Raw genomic sequence first — 18,809 nt, 5'->3', positions numbered from 1 at the left:
CCCAGGAAGCCGGTGCCTATGCTAGACTGGAGTTCCCAGCAGAAGTCTTGCAATGTGTCATCAAGCCTGGGGAGGGGGTGGTGGGCAGAAGTCCCTTCATGCTATACATCCAGTTCCCACATAAAAGGCCCTGGGGCAGTTTTGGGAAGAAGATCACTTCCATGGGGTGGCTGGAAGTTACCCAGCACATAAGGAGAGGCTGGCATCTCATCTCTTTACTGCCTTGCTCTCCAGTTCCCAGACTCATTTGCCAGGGAAGACAGCCTGAGAGCAGATGAGGGGTGGGGGTTTTGGACCCAGTGAAGCCTGGCAGAATGGCTTCTTGCTGGGATGCTGAAGGGCACCTGGGCCCCCTGCCCAGTGAGGCCTGAGCTTTTCTCTTGCATAGTAATGCCACTGCCTGGTTTGCTGGGGGAGCTGCGCTGGGTGCCCTGTTCCAGCCATCCCTGCTCACCTTAGCTGGCAGATTGTCCCGACAAAGAGAGAGCCCCCACCCCCCATCATCTGCCTGTTCTTAGGTGTCTGGGCAGGCCCCTCACACTTCTCCCATGCACAGACCCTGCCTGAATCTCTGCACTGCTTGGAGCAGTATGTGTGTAGACTTAGAACACGTGCTGTTGGTGGTACTGCCAGGATTCCAGCCATGTGGCTCTGCCCAGCCCTCAGGAGTGACTGCTCCTCACCTGGCCTTCATAGAAGGCTATATATCTATATCTATGTCTATATCTATATATATCCCCAATCATTTTGCCATCCATCCACAGCTCATAGCTGAGAGGGTTACTCAGTAAAAATATGCAAATGGCAGATTGTGTCATTTCCCGGCTTCTAGGGGATGACATCCATAGAACCTGAGCCACACATCTCCAGCCTTGACGGGTTTAGAGTTATTTGCCTGTGGGTGATTCTCATAGATAGCTTCCAAGTGTATGGACTAACGTCACATTGAAAGTGAAAAAGTAAAAGTGGTAGTTGCTCGGTCGTGTCCGACTCTGTGAGCCCTTGGACTGTAGCCCGCCAGGCTCCTGTGTCCATGGAATTCTCCAGGTGAGAATACTATAGGGGGTAGCCATTCCCTTATCCAGGGGGTCTTCCTGAACCAGGAATCAAACCTGCATTTCCTGCATTGCAATCAGATTCTTTCCTTTTTGAGCCACCAGGGAAGCAAACGTCACATTATGAGCAGACATGATTCAAGCAAAGGGTGACAGACCTCACTGGTTCAGTCACTGATAGAAGCTCTGTCTGGGACTCCCCTGGCGGTCCAGTGGTTAAGATTGGATGCTCCCACTGCACGGGCATGGGTTCTATCCCTAATCAGGGAACGAAGACATGCCACACAGCTCAGCCAAAGCAAAGTAGAATTACCTAATGAATATTTATTTATGTCAACTGGATATATTTTATATCAACTGATAACTTAAAATCAGACTGCTCTTCGCTAATCAGCTTGATTCACCATGAACTTACTTCCTCTCTCCCTGAAGAAGCAGAAGGACCATGTATCAGTCTGCTGTTGCTGTCTAACAAGTTACCACAAACATAGCTGTTCAACACAGCACCTGGTTATTATCTCATGGTTCCCACGAGTCAGAAACCCAGCCTGGCTAACTGGATTCTTGGCCAGGAGTATCTCAAGGCCATAGTTAAGGCTGTGGCTGGTGGGGCTCTTATTGGGAGGCCCGGGAAGGGTCCACTTCCAGGGTCTTTCAGGTTGTTGGCAGAATTCAGTTCCTCGTGCCTCCAGGACTGAGGTCCCTGTTCCTTGTTGGCTGTTGGCCAGGAATCATTCTCAGCTTCTAGAGGCCAGCACATTCCTTGTCGATGGGCGCTTCCATCTTAAAAGCCAGCATGGGTGGGACAAATACTTCGTGTGCTTCTGATCTCTCTGACATCCTTTTCTGGTGCTAATAAGAAAACACTCTGTTTCTAAAAGGCTCACCAGGTTGGATCAGGCCCACCTGAGAGATCTCTGTATTGTAAGGTTGAGCAACTTAAGACACGAATGCCAGCCGCCATCCCCTTTACTGTAGTGTTTGATTGAATAACCAGGGCTATTTTCAAATGCCAGCCGCCATCCCCTTTCCTGTAGTGTTTGATTGAATAACTCAGGGCCATTTTCAAATTCTGCCTGCCTCACGTCTGTTCTCCCTTTCGCTCCCTTTCGCTTGACATTGCCTCGAAATTCCCGTCCTTACTGTAATCTCCTCTGTTGTCTCCCCCAGCCAGCGCCGGGGAGCCTGGGCCTGAACCGGAGGCAGACGTGGAGGCAGAGGTGGGGCAGGTGGCCGATGAGGCCGGCCAGGAGCTAGCCCCTGCCAGCGCGGGAGCAGAGAGCGAGGTGGAGCGGGCCCTGGAGCCCGAGCACGAGGAGCGAGCCTCCCTGAGCGAGAAGGAGCGGCAGAATGAGGCCGTGAATGAGCGTGACAACTGCTCGGCCTCCAGCGTCTCGTCCTCCAGCAGCACGTTGGAGAGGGAGGACAGGGAGGACAAGCTCTCCCGGGACAAGGGCACAGGTGAGGAAGCCCCGCCCAGGGCACCTGGCTCACTGGCCTCCGAGTTGACCTGCTGGCCCAGCTCGCTCCCCAGACGGTGCCCCGTGTCTGGAGGAGGGTGCGTGTCCACACTCAGCCAGCCAGCAGCTTCCTGCCCCCAAGATGGGCTCCCTCCCTCTGCCGTGCAGCTGCACCATCACTTTACAGCTGGGAAAGGGCCATCAGGGACTTCTGAGGAATGAGCCCCAGCAGAGAAATTCCTCAGCTTCCTTCTAACTGTTAAACTGTGAACAGTAAGTGTGCCTGTTTTCTGGTTTAAATTTAGAGACACATCGTGTTGTTATCTGCTCCCTTGAAAGAGTTAATTTTGCAGTGAAGTATGTTGAGCCATTGTGCCTAAACATTCCAGACCAGAGCAACTTTGGTAAAATGAATTGTATAAGTACTTTTAAAAAGGGCCAGTTCATAGCGTGCTGAGGTCAGTTTGATGGGTTCTGCTGGAAAGTATGTAATTTAGGTAATTTTCTACAATATACTCAGGACCACTGTTTTCTTCCATATTAAGTACGTGCTTTTTCTTATAGAATCATACCTTTTTGGTATTATGCCTGATGGTCATTCAGTTTCACCTGTTTGATGGTGACTTTATGTTTAGGGACCAAATGGAATATTAGTTCTCATTAGGGACTTGGGGAACGTGACACAGAGGGTTCTAGAAATTGTAAGTGATTCAAATAATCATTTGAATGATTTTTAAAATTTTTAATTGGAGGAGAATTGCTTTATAATGTTGTGATGGTTTCTGCCATACGACAATGTGAATCAGCCATAGGTATACATATGTCCCCTCCCATCCCCATCATTTGAATTATGATTTGTGTGTGATACCATGAAGTTGGTGTTCTGACTCATGACTTGTGTGTGGTGTCGGGAAGCTACCTCTCTTGACAGATACTCCTTACCTGTGGAGACATGTCTTATGGGGCAGCCTTCATTAAGTTACACAGTGACACAGATTCAAGGCTCCACAAGGGACTGCCAATCAGTGGCACGACCCATGCATGATGTGTTAGTTCACAGATTAAGAATACAGTCTCCCTGCAGCCTGGACAAGTGAACAAAGATTGAATGAATGAATGAAGCCATAATTCATTCAGGAGACCTGTCAACCAGTGGCTTAGTCTAATATTTCAGTTTTCACAATTATATAATTATATTTAATTAAATATATATAGTCTCAATGAAAAGGAAAAGGCTTTGAAGACTTTGTTTATGTCTTAGGAATCATTGCATTGAAAATCTTGTGTCTGGTTGAATATGTGGGTACTAAAAGGATTACATATATTGATACTAAATTTCTTTCAAAGTCAGATTATAGTTATACTCTCAGATTTTACTTGCTGTTATTCATATTTAACGTAATTTTGGTCACAGTACAGAGTGTCGGGTAAGTCGTGTTGATCAGTTTGACCTTAAATCATGTTTTATTGCATTATGAGTAGCTTTAAGGATTATTCATCTTAACTAGGCTTAACAAGCCTAAAACATATCAACAAGTTGGATTAGTAAAAATAAGCCAGGGCAAAGAACTTTCTTGGATCAGATTGCCCAATATCCTTCCAAATAAGGACAACTTTCCAAAAATGGAGACTCGACTCCCAGTGTAGAACCATTGACTTCCTACCGAAAGCTGGTAGTGTCCAGGAATTGGAGCTTTGCAGTGGCTTTTCTCCTTCAGTCTGGTGCTGTTAAGGGATGTGGCCATGTTTATTTGTTGTAGGTTATTGGTTCCTAAAATATCCCACTGCTCACAGCCACCATCAGCAACGAGGAATCAGGGAAGCTCTGTCCTCATAGTTCTTGCTTTTCAGAATCTTCTCAACCAAATCACAAAGGCAATCAAAGTGATTCCCCATGTTTTTGCTAATGGTTGTAGCTATTATTTGAGAATGAATTTGTAGAGCTTGAAAGAGATTCAACTTACTGCAAGTGTGTGGTTTTATTTTTCTTTGTTTTTGGTGTTGTACTGCCTGGCATTAGAATGAGAGGCTTTATTGTAGCATAGATTACACTTTGTTGTAGTTACTTCCAAAATTATGTTTTGTCTCTACTTGAATGCAGTGAGGATGGGGTTGTCTGTCTTTTTCATTGTGAGTCCTTCCTAGCTGGGGACCCAGAACATAATAGGGGCTCATAAAACCACCAATGAATGAAGAAGTATCAGGCTAAGATGGAGAAGCCCCATTACTCCCAGTTCCTCCCTCTTACAACTAAAACATCAACACCCTGGATGTAATAGGACAGCCAATCATAGAAGGACGCTGATAGGTAACTAAAGAAGGAGGCAGACTGCCTAGGAATCTTTTGACTTGAACAGCACAGCAGTGAAGCTTCAAGGAAAGCTGATTCCCTTAACCAAAGGGTTGGGAAAGGTGATGCCTAACAGAACAGAAAATCTGTGCTGCTCTTAATAAGCGCTCTATCCTCAACAAGGTCTAATGGAAACTATGCCACTGTCACACTTCTCTTCCAATCCAGTGGTTTCAGTAAGATGGAAGAGGAGGTAGTCTTCTGTACAGACCCATATGGAAACAGGGGTGATGGCTCTCCAGTTCCCTCCCCTCCCTCAACCCTGTAGTGTCAACGGGACTCAGAAGGGAGTACTGTCGCCTGCCCAGTAGAAGCAGATTGCACTCCATTCCCCTGCTGGGATACTGTTGGCCTAATGAGGAGTTCATAGTCATTCCCTGCAGGGAGAAGCAAGTGAATCTCAATTCTCCCAGCAGGGTCGAGTCAGTGGGGTCCTGTGGGGATCTGAGCCTTCACCTGAACCGCAATAGGACCACACTTAATGAGGACCTGGCGGAAAGACTAATGGCCTTCTCTCTCTTCCCACCGGTACTCTCCTTGTCCTCAGTGCCAGTGAGGGCCCAGAGGGAGCCAAGCCTCCGTCCCCACCCAGCATAAACAAGGTAGAATGATGTGGTTGGAGGTGGGACTAGCCATTGGTGGGGACTGGTGGAAAACCAAGCCTTCACTTCACTTGGAGACAGTGAGCCAATGGGAGTCAATGCTTCACGTCCACTGGGAAGATGCTGCTGGGGTCAAGGGGCTTCAGCCCATCTACACTGAGGGAGTGAGTCAGCCTTCTTCCTGATGACAGTGGGACCCAGCGGGGAGCTGAACACATACCTGCACCAAGACCTACAAGCTATGCCCTGAAAGGGTGAAAGTGAAAGTGAAGTCGTTCAGTCGTGTCCAACTCTTTGTGATCCCGTGGACTGTAGCCTATCAGGCTCCTCCATCCATGGGATTTTCCAAGCAAGACTGCTGGAGAGGATTGCCATTTCCTTCTCCAGGGGATCTTCCCGACCCAGGAATCGAACCTGGGTCTCCCGCTTTGCAGGCAGATGCTTTACCATCTGAGCCACCAGGGAAGCTAAAAGGGTGAGTATCTGCTAAAAGAGAAGGTTAAATATGATCCAAAATCTATCCCATAATACCCAACACATCCAGGATATAATCAAAAATCACTCATCATGTCAAGAAGCAGGGCAATGACATCTTGAATGGAAAAAGACCATCCAGAGATGCCATTATTATGGTGACTGCTTTAAAACCTTTGACAGGTGCTGGGGTGATCTGTCAAAAGTTTTAAAGCAGTCATCATAATAATGCTTTAGAGAACAGTTACAAACTCTCAGGAAATACATTAAAAAAGTCTTAGCAAAGAAATTTTCAAAAAAAGAACCAAAGGAAAATTATACAACTGGAAAATGCAAGCTGAAATAAAGTATTTGACATACTTTATATTTGATTATAGACAATAAATGAAATAATCAGTGTATTTGAAACCAGATCAGTGGAAATTACCAAATCTGAATAGCAGAGAAAAAATAGACTAAAAATGAAAGGAGCCTCAGGGACCTATGGGACTATGTCAGTAAAACTGACATTCATTTCATCTAAGTCTAAGAAGAGGAGAGAGAATGCAGTGTGGAAAAATGTTTGAGGAAATAATGGCTTAGATTTTCCCAAGTTTTGCAAAAGGCATAAGCCTACAAATTTAAGCTGAGCAAATCCTAACAAGGATAAATCCAAAGAAATCGACAACAAGACAAAAGATAATCAAATTTATGATAACTTAAAGCCAAATAATACTTTTTTAAGACAAAAAAAAATGATGTTATACCTATAGAAGAGCAGCAGTTCAGAGGATAGCGGATTTCTTGTCTGGATCATGGAGGCCTACAGAAAGGGGTACAGCATCTGTCAAGTGCTGAAAGACCATAACTGTCAGCGATGAATTACATGTACAGTAAAAGTGGCCTTTAACAGTGCAGGGGAAATAAAAGCATTCTCAGTAAAGAACAACCAAGAGCATTTGTCACGAGTGACCTCCCCTTGAAGACTGGCTGAAGTAAGTTCTCTGAACAGAAAGGAAATGATAGAAGATGACTTGGGACTCCAGAAAGAAAAGAAAAACAGAATGGGTAAAAATAGGAGTAGACAAACATGCTATGTTTTTACCCATGTGCTTCTTAAATCATATTTGATGGTTGAAACAAACATTAGATTTGCTTTATGGTGTTCAGCATATGTAGAGGAAATACTTAAGACAGCTGTATTTTTAAAAGTGGGAGAGTAAACGGATCTAGATGGAAGTAAGGTTTCTGCACTTCAAAGCAGTAAAACATCAATTTGTTTTTGTTTAGTCACTGAGTTGTGTCCGACTCTTTGTCACTCAGTGGACTGTAGCCCGCCAGGCTCCTTTGTCCATGGGACTTGCCAGGCAAGAATATTGGAGTGGGTTGCCGTTTCCTTCTCCAGGGGATCCCCAGGGCTCAAAACTGCATCTCCTGCATTAACGGGTAAATTCTTTACCACTGAGACACCAAGGAAGCCCAATACCAATAGACTAAATAAGGGAGTGTGTATACTGTAATACCTAGAGCAACTACTAGGAAAATTACATGAAGCAATGTACTCAAAAACACTATAAAAAAGTCACATTGAAATTCTAAAAAATGTTCAAGCAATCCACCCAAGACCAAGAAAGGAGGAACAGACACTGAAACAAGGATCAAACAAAACAAATAAAATGGCACACTCGAGTCCTAACACAGCAAGTGAAAGACAGAGATTTGAAGAGTGTATAAAAACACCAGTCAACCACGTGCTCTTATATACAACACTCATATCAAATGTAATGACATGGGCAGATGGAAAGTTAAAGGCTGGGAAAAGATGTCATGCCAACATTAATCAGAGAAAAGCCATATTAGGGCTATATTAATATCAGATGAAGTACACTTCAGAGCAAAGGAAATTGCTAGGGACAAAGAAGCACCCTACGTAATGATTTAATAAAAGACATACATGAATGAAGAAAGTAAACTTAAAAGCCAACATTTAAAATGTTACCTGATTATGCTCTTTGCCTAGTTGCCAAAATAAGAAATTGCCAACATTTCCCAATAAATGGAGAGAGTGAGGCGGTCTGTTGAGAGAGACTCAGTCACTTTATCTGCCACAACTTCCTGGCATCAAAGCAGTCTCCCTATTTACGGGACTGTTTGAGCAGCTGTAGTGATTTTTCTATCATGTCCTCAAATGCCACCTCCTGTCTCTTTGATGGTGGTTATCATCAAAATGTATTTTGTTTGTGAAGGCAATCTCCAAGAGGACTCAAAACCTCCTTGTTCTGGTGTTGGGCGTTTGGTGAGCTTAGGCCACTGTTGAGCAGAGCACAGAGGACAAAACCACAGTGGAAAAATCAGAGCACTTGAGGGCCTTGGGCTTCCCCAGTAAGTGCTTCCTCACAGATGAAGGCACAGCCACAGGGGAGAGACCAGTGTCCTCCCCCAGCCTGTCTGATCCAGCTCTTTGGTAGAGAAAAAGCTCATGCTGCTCACGTCCTCGGCCTAGGTCTCCTGCCCCCTCCCCAAATGAGCAGCCACAGAGGCCCTTGGATGTCTGATGGAACGCACAGCCTGAAATGCCCACCGCACAGCCCTGCTGGACCTCAGGAAGCAAGCTCAGAGGAATGACGTCCCTGACCATTTATCTGTTCATCCACTCATCCTAGATGCTGGGGATACAATGGGGAACAAAGCAGACCCAAATCCCTGCTCTTATAGAGTTTACATTCCGAGGAAGAACACAATTTAACAAATAATTATAATCATTCCAATAATGGGACAAAGGCAGCAATAAACTCAAAGAGGAAAATGTGTGGAAGATCAGACAGTAAGACATGCTCGGGTAGAAAATAAAGCAGAAAAAGATGATCAGCTGTGGGCGAGAGGGAGGTGTGCACAATTTTAAATAAGGTGGTCGGGGAAGATTTCACTGGGAAGACACTATTTGAGCTAAAACCGAAAGGAAGTTGAGAAGCAAATTGTGTGATTAACTGGGATTGCCCCAGGAGAGGCAAAGGTCCTGAGGCTGGATCACATAACGCCTGGTGAGTTCTAGGAATGTCAGGTCAGTGCTGTTGCTGAAGAGGTTCGTGTGTGTATATCTGGGGCGGCGGCAGTGGCTGAGGTCGTGGTAGGAGAGGGGGAGAAAAAAAATTAAGGTGGGATCACGCATGGCTTGTGAACACTGACGGGTCACTGGCTTTTTGTCTCGGTGAAATGTGGCACCTTTTGCAGACTTAGAGCAGAAAGATAAGTTGGACATTGCAAAACGTCACGTGGCTCTGGGGTTGAGAACTCACTGTAGAGGGGCGAGCGTGGAAGCTGAGATCAGCTGGATGCTCCCTTGTTGGCAAGCAACCTCGCTAGTTCAGACTGGGGTTGTGGCAGGAGTAGTGATGAGAAAAGTGATGGGATTCTGGATGCAACGTGAAGATTAAACTAACAGGACTCTGCTGTGTGGGATGAAAGAACAGGATAAAAAGTCAAGGATGACTCTGAGGCTTTTGGAATTGGCAGCAGTTACACTGGATGGATGAAGGATGGATGAAGTGGCTGCAACTGAGGCCAGAAATGACTGCAGGAGAAGCAGGTTGGATGAGTGGATGGGACTGAGGGCAGAAGATGGCATTTAAAGGCCTGAGACTGGATGAGATGAAGGCTAGGAAAGGGAGTGTAGATGGAGAGAAGAGGTCCACAGACACTTAAAGGTTAAAGATAAGGAGGAACCAACACAGGAGACTGAGAAGGAGCAGCCAAAGAGAAGGCAGCAAACCAGGTGAGAATAGTGTCCGGGAGGCCGAGAGAAGGATGTGAGTCAAAGATGAGAGGGTAACAGCTGCGTCTAGTGCGACAGGAAGGTCATAGGTCACCCAGAAAGGAGCATCTTTGAAACAGAGCACAAACTTCTTTAGACTGGGTTCCAGAGAGAATAAAGAGAGAAATTGGAAACAGCAAAACAACTCTTATATGCAGCTTTATTCTTTGTTTGTTTTTTTAACCTTTTTATTTTGTATTGGGGTAAATCCCATGGACGGAGGAGCCTGGTAAGCTACAGTCCATAGGGTCGCCAAGAGTTGGACACAACTGAGCGACTTCACTTATTTTTTCACTTTTTAGCCGGTGAACAACATTGTGGTAGTTTCAGGTGAACCTTGAAGGGACTCAGCCATACATACACATGTATCCATTCTCCCCCCAACTCCCCTCCCATCCAGGCTGGCAGTAAGTTTGAGTAGAGTTCCATGTGCTCTACAATAGGTCCTTGTTGGTTATCCATTTTGAATATAGCAGTGTGTGTATGACCTTCCCAAACTCCCTAACTCTCCCTTCCCCCCGCAGCTTTACTTTAAAAGACTCTGTGGGAGAGGGAGAGGGTGGGATGATTTGGGAGAATAGTATTGAAATACGTATAATATCATATATGAAACGAGTCGCCAGTCCAGGTTCGATGCACAATGCTGGATGCTTGGGGCTGGTGCACTGGGACGACCCAGAGGGATGGTATGGGAAGGGAGGAGGGAGGAGGGTTCACGATGGGGAACACATGTATACCTGTGGCAGATTCATTTCGATATTTGGCAAAACCAATACAATATTGTAAACTTTAAAAATAAAGTAAAATTTAAAAAAAATAAAAAAAAAAAAGAAAGGAGAAAATTTGGATCATAGCTGGAGAGATAAGTAGAATCAAGTGAGGTTTTTTGTTTTCATTTAATGGGTAAAATTATACTGTGTTTATATCCCAGTGGGAAGACCTAGTGGGAGGAGCATGGGAGACGCAGGATGGAGAATCATGGGAGCGGATGAGTCCCACTAGAGGACAGGGGATCAGTAGTCATAGGACAAACGTCAGTGTTCAGGTGCAGGTGGGTGAGTGGAGGCAGAATGGAGGCCCTGGAAGAGCTCTGACTTTGTCTATTAAGTTTTTGAAACAGAAAGCAAGGTGATGCTTGCAGAGGATGAGTTGAGTAGGGGAGCCTAGAGGAAAGAGGAGGTGTATGGAAAGCCATCTAAGAGAGGTCATGGATGGGGCCGCCAGGCAGCATTAAGGGTCTCCTGAAGACTGGTGGCCGTATGACCAGTGGTACGGTCTGCACGTTTCTCCAGGAGTGTTTGGATTCACTGGTGCAGAGGTGGAGTAGGGAGAAAAAGAAGTAATTCTACAGCCTTTTAAGTACCTGCCATGGGTGAGAGGGCATTTCCTTGCCTCCCTGTGTGTAGTTAGGGCAGTTGCCCTGAGTGGGTCCTGACCAGCTATCATGGGTGGGCAGAAAAGGCGAGGAAATTTTTTCCCATGAGCCTAGGCCAGAGCCACAAGCCCTACGAGAGTGTTGGGTCCCTAGAGTGGGCCATCAGCCCTTCAACACAGCATCTCTTTTGATCAAGAGCATCTTGTCAACCGTGACCACCTTTCTCTTCCATTGCTTCATTTCTGGGTCTTCCTGATTGCTCCTGTGTGAAATGCCCACGTGTTGCCTGGTTAGTTCTCTCATGGTATTGAGACCGGTGTGATGTTCTCATTTTTTTCTCTTGTGTACTTTCAGGTTTGTGGTCTGCGGGTGTTCAGGATGCCAGTGTAAATGAGCAGTGTGGCGACATCCTCACCAGCAAACGGTTCATGCTGGACATGCTGTATGCCCATAACAGAAAGCCCACGGATGACGAGGAGAAAGGGGAGGGCGAGGCCGCAAGGACCGCGCAAGGGGCGGAGGCGGTAGCCAGCCTGGCCAGCAGAATATCCACCCTGCAGGCCAGTTCCCTGGCCCAGGATGAGAGCGTCAAGAGGGTGGACGTTGGTTGTCTGGACAACAGGGGCAGTGTGAAAGCCTTTGCAGAGAAATTCAACAGCGGGGACCTAGGGAGGGGGTCCATCTCCCCTGACGCAGAGCCCAATGACAAGGTCGCAGAGAAGACATCAGCTCAGCCCAAGACGGAATCTGACTACATCTGGGACCAGCTCATGGCCAATCCCAGGGAGCTCAGAATCCAGGACATGGATTTCACTGACCTGGGTGAGGAGGACGACATTGACGTCCTGGACGTGGACCTGGGTCACCCGGAGGCCCCAGGGCCGCCTCCCCCGCCCCCACCCACCTTTCTGGGTCTGCCGCCCCCACCCCCTCCGCCCCTGCTGGACAGCGTGCCTCCCCCTCCAGTCCCCGGTAATTTATTGGCTCCCCCTCCAGTATTCAACGCTCCTCAGGGCTTAGGGTGGCCCCAGATACCCAGGGGTCAACCGGCATTCACCAAGAAAAAGAAGACCATCCGTCTATTCTGGAACGAAGTCCGGCCTTTTGAGTGGCCGTGTAAGAACAATGGCCGCTGCAGAGAATTCCTGTGGTCGAAACTGGAACCCATTAAGGTGGACACCTCCAAGCTGGAGCACCTGTTTGAGTCTAAATCGAAGGAACTGTCCGTCTCCAAGGTATCGCTTGCATCCAGCATGCCTCTTCATTTGCTGAGTTACTTACAGATGTTGGATAGAACGGAGAGTTTTGTTATACATAAAATGCCCTTCGTGTTGCTCTTACTAATTTGCTTAAAAAGGCAGTTGGTATAAAAATTTGACTTTTCATCCAGTACCCTGTGTCAAACGTTAGGTGTGAGCTAAATGAGTAAGGGACCTTTTGTTGCTAACAAAGCTAGCAACTTATTAACATCGATAGGCAAGTAGCTTTCCAAGAACCTAATAACCTGGAGGAAAAAAAAAACAACAGTGTTTACCCAGGGATTGTTAGCATAGCCTGACGGCAAATGTTGACATTCACTAGAGGAAAGTAGACGTGCTAATTTATCAAACACAATGACTTCATCCTGTGGATGTGTTTATTCATGCTCACATTTGTTGTTTATGGTTGATAGTGGTTTAAACCTCAGCTGTAAGACAGTAGGCTATGGGACATTTCTTCAGCTAATCCCCTGGCTGAGTCAACTTGCTACCACTATCTGGATGCTACTATACAGCCATATAGTTGGCATCCTGTAAACATTATACGTGTATCTAGATTTCTTATTTCTCATAGATGTTTGAGAACCCTGAGGGCATTGCTGGTGTAGTGTCTTTAACAGAGATGTTCTATCTACTTTTATAAATGAAGAGCTTTGTATATGAAGTTATTGGGTATCAAAGATAAAGTCATGACTAAGGAGCACTGATGAAAAGGCTGTGTGATCCTGGATCACAGATTTTATTTCTGATGATTCACTGCATTATTAGGGTCTCCTTTACCTATCTTAAAGAACTGATCTAAAAAAATAACTCTTGTGATCCTGAGTATATTTCAGTTTTAAAACAGGTTTAAGGCTGTCTTCTCAGGGCCCTGAAATAAGAGAAAACACTTTTCAAAGGATAGTTTAGAGTAAACATGCTGGAACTTACTATTGTGAATTAATTTTGGCTCCATGGGTTGCTCCGTTTAGCATCATTTTGGATGAGTATAAGCTGTCTGAGTTGGGCTCCTTGATCTGCCGGCCAGGCTCTGATTTGGAATCAGTGTGTGCAGGCTTCCTCGGGACAGGAGTATCCTTTCGAGAAGAACCTGAGGATGGAGTTTGTGCCTGTCACCATGTGTGATGCTGAAAGGCTAGGCCGGGAGCTCTAAAAGGTGGACTTCCTGTTAAAACCTGTAATGGGGTCGGGGGTGGGGTGGGGGAGATGGGTCTGGACCTACTTGCTGCTCTTTCCGAGTTGGCCTTTACCCTTGAGTTAATGTCTGCTCAGTTCCAACAAGGATGGGAATCTGAACCATTTCCAGCCCCACCCCATCCCCAAGTCAGAATTCCAGCTTTTTCCTGTTTACAAATCCAACTGCCAAGATCCCAAATAGAAAGCCATACCAGGCAGTCCTTTCCCCCAACTGTAAGTAGAACCCTCTTGTTCTCTCTAGAAAACCATGCCATGGGAAGTGCTATTGCTCTCCATGTCTCTGTGTCCTGACTTCCAGGACTGGTCACGTGTGGTGATGAGCCACCCACGTGGCCCCTTCCACTCTTACCATCAGACCTGCCATTTGGGAGAAGGCTGGCCTGGCGTGGTTAAAACAGCTGTTGGGATCACCCAGGACGTGCCCTTGCTCCCGCTGATCTGGTTGGCCCGTCTCCTTCATCCCACTCCTTCCCACGTGGGCCCCTCTGGCTGCCTGGACCCCCTGGGCTTGTCCTGGTTGCTCCTTAGCCTCAGAGGTTGCCAGCTCTTGACTTGGGGTTGAGGGGGTGAGAAATTAAAGAGTCCCAGTTGGCAATGAAGGCACTTCCAACTTCATTTTTCCAACTTTATTTTTACTAAAGAAATGACAAAGTGAAAAGCTTCCTTGAGAAGACCCCAGATGGGCTCACCTCCCCAACTTCTTCTCTTGGTGCTACTTGTGATCAGTGACGGGAGCCTGGTTGGCACCCTCTCAGTGGCCCAGAGTTCAGTTCTTTCTTGAAGTAGGTGGTGACCTCTTAAAAACCTGTATTGCCCAGCTACAAAGGTTCACCTAGTTTTTATAAAGTGAGAGCATAAGAGGAAAGTAGCATGTTGAAAATTTACCTGGTTCCAGAATGTTCTGCAGTGGGACCCAGGAGCCCATTTTGGGGTGGAGATAGCTAGAAAATGTGAGCAGAGACTATTTACAAATATTACAAATGGTGAGGATGCAAATTGGAGAGTTGAATCTGTTGTATGGACTAGTATAGCTATAACCAACGTGACGTTTGTTTCTAATTCTTGACTATGATGTTCATAAAACTCAGCTGTAAATAGCTACTTCCAGATTCTGGCTCATGAGAAGTTTTCCATTAAGAACAATAGAGTGCATCAAAAAAAAATATGCTTCACAGGGCAGCACAGAGCAAAGAGAATCAGTTGTACTTTCCATCAGAAAACTTACACTAGACCAGTGTTGCAGGGCATGGTGGTGACCATCTGAGTCATCCCCTAGGGATTCGTGTGCCAGATCCAAGGCTGGGGTGACCACCTCATGGAGATGATAAGAACAGAGAGATGTGCTTTGTGATTTCCTTTCCAAATAGTTTCTAGAACTGGATCTACTTTTCTTTTTCAGCAGGTAATATACATACATACATTTATATGTATATGTTTATATATACATATGGGCTTCCCTGGTGGCTTAGACAGTAAAAAATCTGCCTGCAGTGCAGGAGATGTGGGTTCAATCCCTGGGTGGTAAAGATCCCCTGGAGAAGGGAATGGCTACCCACTCCAGTATTCTTGCCTGGAGACTATATGTATAGCTTTTTAATAAGATAGCTTTAATTATGCGTTATAGAGAAAGACAGAAATTTTGTACTACATTTCATCATATTGTGTTTTTGCTGTTGGTCTAAGATGTGGAGAATGGCATAAGAGATGGTTAAAACGACCCCAGAATTGGATATCAGGGCAGAAAACCCCTGGGGATGGGGAATTACCCTCCATGGACTTGACATCATCCCAAGAAGCCCCAGGAAGTGGGCTTCCAAGCCGTATGCCTCATCTAGGGCAGCCAAGTCCCTCTTCCTTCCTAAGGGCAGCTTTTATATCCCTGGATCCAGACAGACCACGGAAGATGTGGAGCAGAAGAGGGGCCCAGAAGGAAGAAGGGACCTGGCTTCACCTTTGGGGACTCATGGCTGTCTTATTCACCTGAGTTCGTTGCTTTACCCTGGGGAGGGGCCTCTGGAATGGATTTGGAGACATTTGTTCGACTTTATTTACCTTGAAGTTTCAAACCATTTCATAAACTACTAGCAGTGACTTTTTAAGAAAATCCAGAGATGATTTATTTTGTCTGGGGTAAGCCCCAGGCCGAGTTATTTTGAAAGGCTCCCCCGGGACTCAACCAAAGCTATGAACCATTGATTTAAAGTGAAAAATAAAGCTCCAGTGAGGGGAGCATTGCGCCCACCATCATTCTCCACGTTGACTTCACCCCTGCCCCACCTCTGTTTTATTCTGCAGAGAAGAGAAGAAAATCTTCCTACTCTTTATGCAAATTCAGGTCATAAGGGAATGTTGTTTTGTTTAACAGCACCCTCAGAAAACCTGAATTCTGCCTGAAAATTCCAAGCCCAACTTTGGGACCATCCTTATCTAAGATGGTCCCCATGTATGCGGCAGTCCCAGTGGAATTATTAAGAGCACTCTCTTCACCTCTCAAAAGTCTCTCAGTTAGGGTACTGGATAAACTACAGTAACATTGGAAATGTAACTGTTTGATGGTTGGCCTTTGCTGTAAAGACTCAAAGAACCAATATGGGAAATTAACTTTTTTTTTTTTCCTAAATTTACCAATAAGCAAACCTGTTCTGGCCAGTTCCACAGAAATGTTATTCCTAACTAAAGGTTTTTCAGCTTTTATTTAGGCTTCCCTGATAGCTTAGTTGGTAAAGAATCTGGCTGCGATGCAAGAGACCCCAGTTCGATTCCTGGGTCGGGAAGATCCCCTGGAGAAGGGACGGCCCCCCCCTCCAGTATTCTTGGTCTTCCCTGGTGGCTCAGCTGGTAAAGAATCCGCCTGCAATGTAGGAGACCTGGATTCGATCCCTGGGTTGGAAAGATCTCCTGGAAAAGGGAACGGCTACCCACTCCAGTACTCTGGCCTGGAGAATTCCATGGACTACATAGTCCATGGGGTCGCAAAGAGTCGGACACGACTGAGCGATGTTCACTTTCATACTCTCTTTCATGGCTTTTTTGTTGTTGTTCTGTCTTTTGCCTTCATGCTTTCCCACGTATATCTCCCTCATTACAGAACTTGGGAAAATTTCATAGCAGTCACATTGTTATGATATCTGTATTGAGGCATCACTGTCATGGACACTTTCTCAACGGGCAGTTTTGAAAATATCCTGTGGCGTCACCCTTTTGGCAGTTAGCAGGGAGTGAGGAGGGATGATTTCCCATTTCTAGAACTCGTGCCTCGCTGAGCCAGCCCTGGGGTCTGTGACAGTGATGCTGACAAGCATTTTGAGAGGTCGGTCGCCTTTCATGGAAATACTCTCAAACTTAGCAGTATTCTCCAAGACTCTGAGTTCTCTTAATAAATCATGTCCTTATCCCAGTTTCTATTTTCAGTTACTGCACCCTCTGGGATGATAAGTTCTGTGTGCTGAATATCCACTTTTTAAAACCGCATCCTTTACTGCTAGTAAAATTGCTCTTTAAAAACTCAAAGCTGTGATCCTCCATGGCAGCATTTCAAAAAACTTTGGAAGGCAAGCCCTGTCCACCTGCCTGGGTTGCAAGCCTCCATGATCTTTGCCCAAGCTCTCCTCCCTACTCTGCTTGCTTCGTCCTCTCCCCCCACGTGGAAGTTTGTGCCTTCACGGTGGCCCTTCTCTGGACCTTAGCCGTCTTTATCATGGCATGCCACTGCAGAAGCCCTGGGGCTGTGTGCAGAGATGGAGCAGGGTTTTGTTTTTATTTCCAAGTACCACACCCATGATCCGGTTGCATGGGGTTAGCAATGGCCCAATGTGTACCGTGTCTTCGGGAGCCCACTGTGCTTGACCCCAGAGCCTCGCAGAGCTCATTAACCCTCAGGTGTGGAAGGATGCTTTCTCAGTCACTGACAGCTCAGCTCCCAGGGCTGGGATGACCCTGACATCAGTTGGGCATCTCAGACTCCTTTTAGCATCAGTGAAAACTTCCTGCATCATCTTTAGCTGTGGGGATATTATCCCACATCATTCATGAAAGTAGCAAGATCAGACCTTGCTGCATCTTTGAATGACAGGGATGGGGGAGTGGGGGGAGCTCTGTTTTTATATCCTAAGAAATGTTCTCCGATCCCTGCCTTTCATTTCCTATTTTTAAATTGTGTTCTTCTTTCTGAAAGAACAACTTTTTACTCACCCAACAATCCCGTCTCAAGCCTTAAGACTTTTTGCAAGTCTAAGTTGGTGACTCTGGTCACACTCACATCTTTTAGACCTCTGTGCCCACTCCTGATCGAGGAGGTTAGGACCTCTGAGATGGAACCCAGGCATCACTGTTCTTTAAAAGTGCCCCTTGTATCCCCACAATTGTAAAGCACTGACCTAAATACATCACATTTCCTGGTTTTCCTTCAGAAAATGTCAGTAGGTTGATCGGCCATGTCTCCTCCTTAGGTGAGTGACGTTGCGTTCCTCCCAGTCGGAGGTGGTGAGTCCGTGTTTGCCCTTTCTGCCCTCAGCCATGGAGGCAGCCGAGTCTCCTGGCCCAGAAGGAGACTGTCCTGTTCTTTTCTCCAGAATGCCCCCTTTCCATTAGTCCTGGAGTCCAGTCTTTGGCCTAGAGGGAATTTAGCATGTGGAAATAACCATAATATTCTCCTCCTTGAAAACAGAAAGCAAGTCGTTCCCTACCATCTCCTCTGCAAGGAGACCTTCAGAACCACTCCAGATAACTCACTCACTGGACCTGCTTCCCACTCGGGGACTTCATATGCCTGGGGGTCTGTGCAGACTCTCATGAGCATCCGTGAGTTCATTTCAGGAAGCTCCGAGTGAGTTGCCCATGTTGGGAAGCAGCCCTGGAGGCTAAATTGAGAACCAAGTCCCTACACTGTCCCCTGGAATTATCACTGTTGGGGTGGGGACACTGCTCTGATCTGACACTCCCGTGTACCTAGGTGCCTCTCGTCAGTAAGTGTAGTACATGTGTTAGTTATGAAAAACATGCATTGATAAACCATATATTTTTAAAATATAATATCATTAGGTTAAAAATGATTTTTTACAAAAGAGCCAATAGTGAAAGGAGCTAAAGCACTATTTTCCAGGTATTAGCCTAAGTACTTTACATGTATCCATACCAATAATACTATTTTTTTTTTATTCATTTATTTATGGCCACGCTGGGTCTGCATTGCTTTGCTCGGACTTTTGCTAGTTGTGGTGAGTAGGGTCCTCTCTTTGTTGCCTGACT

General features: G+C 46.1%; 1 protein-coding gene across 10 annotated transcripts in view; it reads left to right on the top strand.

Moving 5' to 3' along the window:
* Window positions 1-18,809, top strand: part of FHOD3 (formin homology 2 domain containing 3) — a 521,499-nt gene that overhangs the window by 439,019 nt on the left and 63,671 nt on the right. For all 10 annotated transcript variants that reach the window (XM_061400414.1, XM_061400417.1, XM_061400421.1 and 7 more), the window contains 2 exons: window positions 2,226-2,516; window positions 11,461-12,341. In XM_061400414.1, the coding sequence (XP_061256398.1) occupies window positions 2,226-2,516; window positions 11,461-12,341 (1,172 nt within the window). The remainder of the gene's footprint in view (window positions 1-2,225; window positions 2,517-11,460; window positions 12,342-18,809) is intronic.

This window comes from Bos javanicus, chromosome 24, assembly GCF_032452875.1.
Source record: "Bos javanicus breed banteng chromosome 24, ARS-OSU_banteng_1.0, whole genome shotgun sequence".
Classification (NCBI taxonomy): Eukaryota; Metazoa; Chordata; class Mammalia; order Artiodactyla; family Bovidae; genus Bos; species Bos javanicus.
Note: the sequence above shows the minus strand (reverse complement) of the source record. Positions and strands in the feature narration are given on the sequence as shown.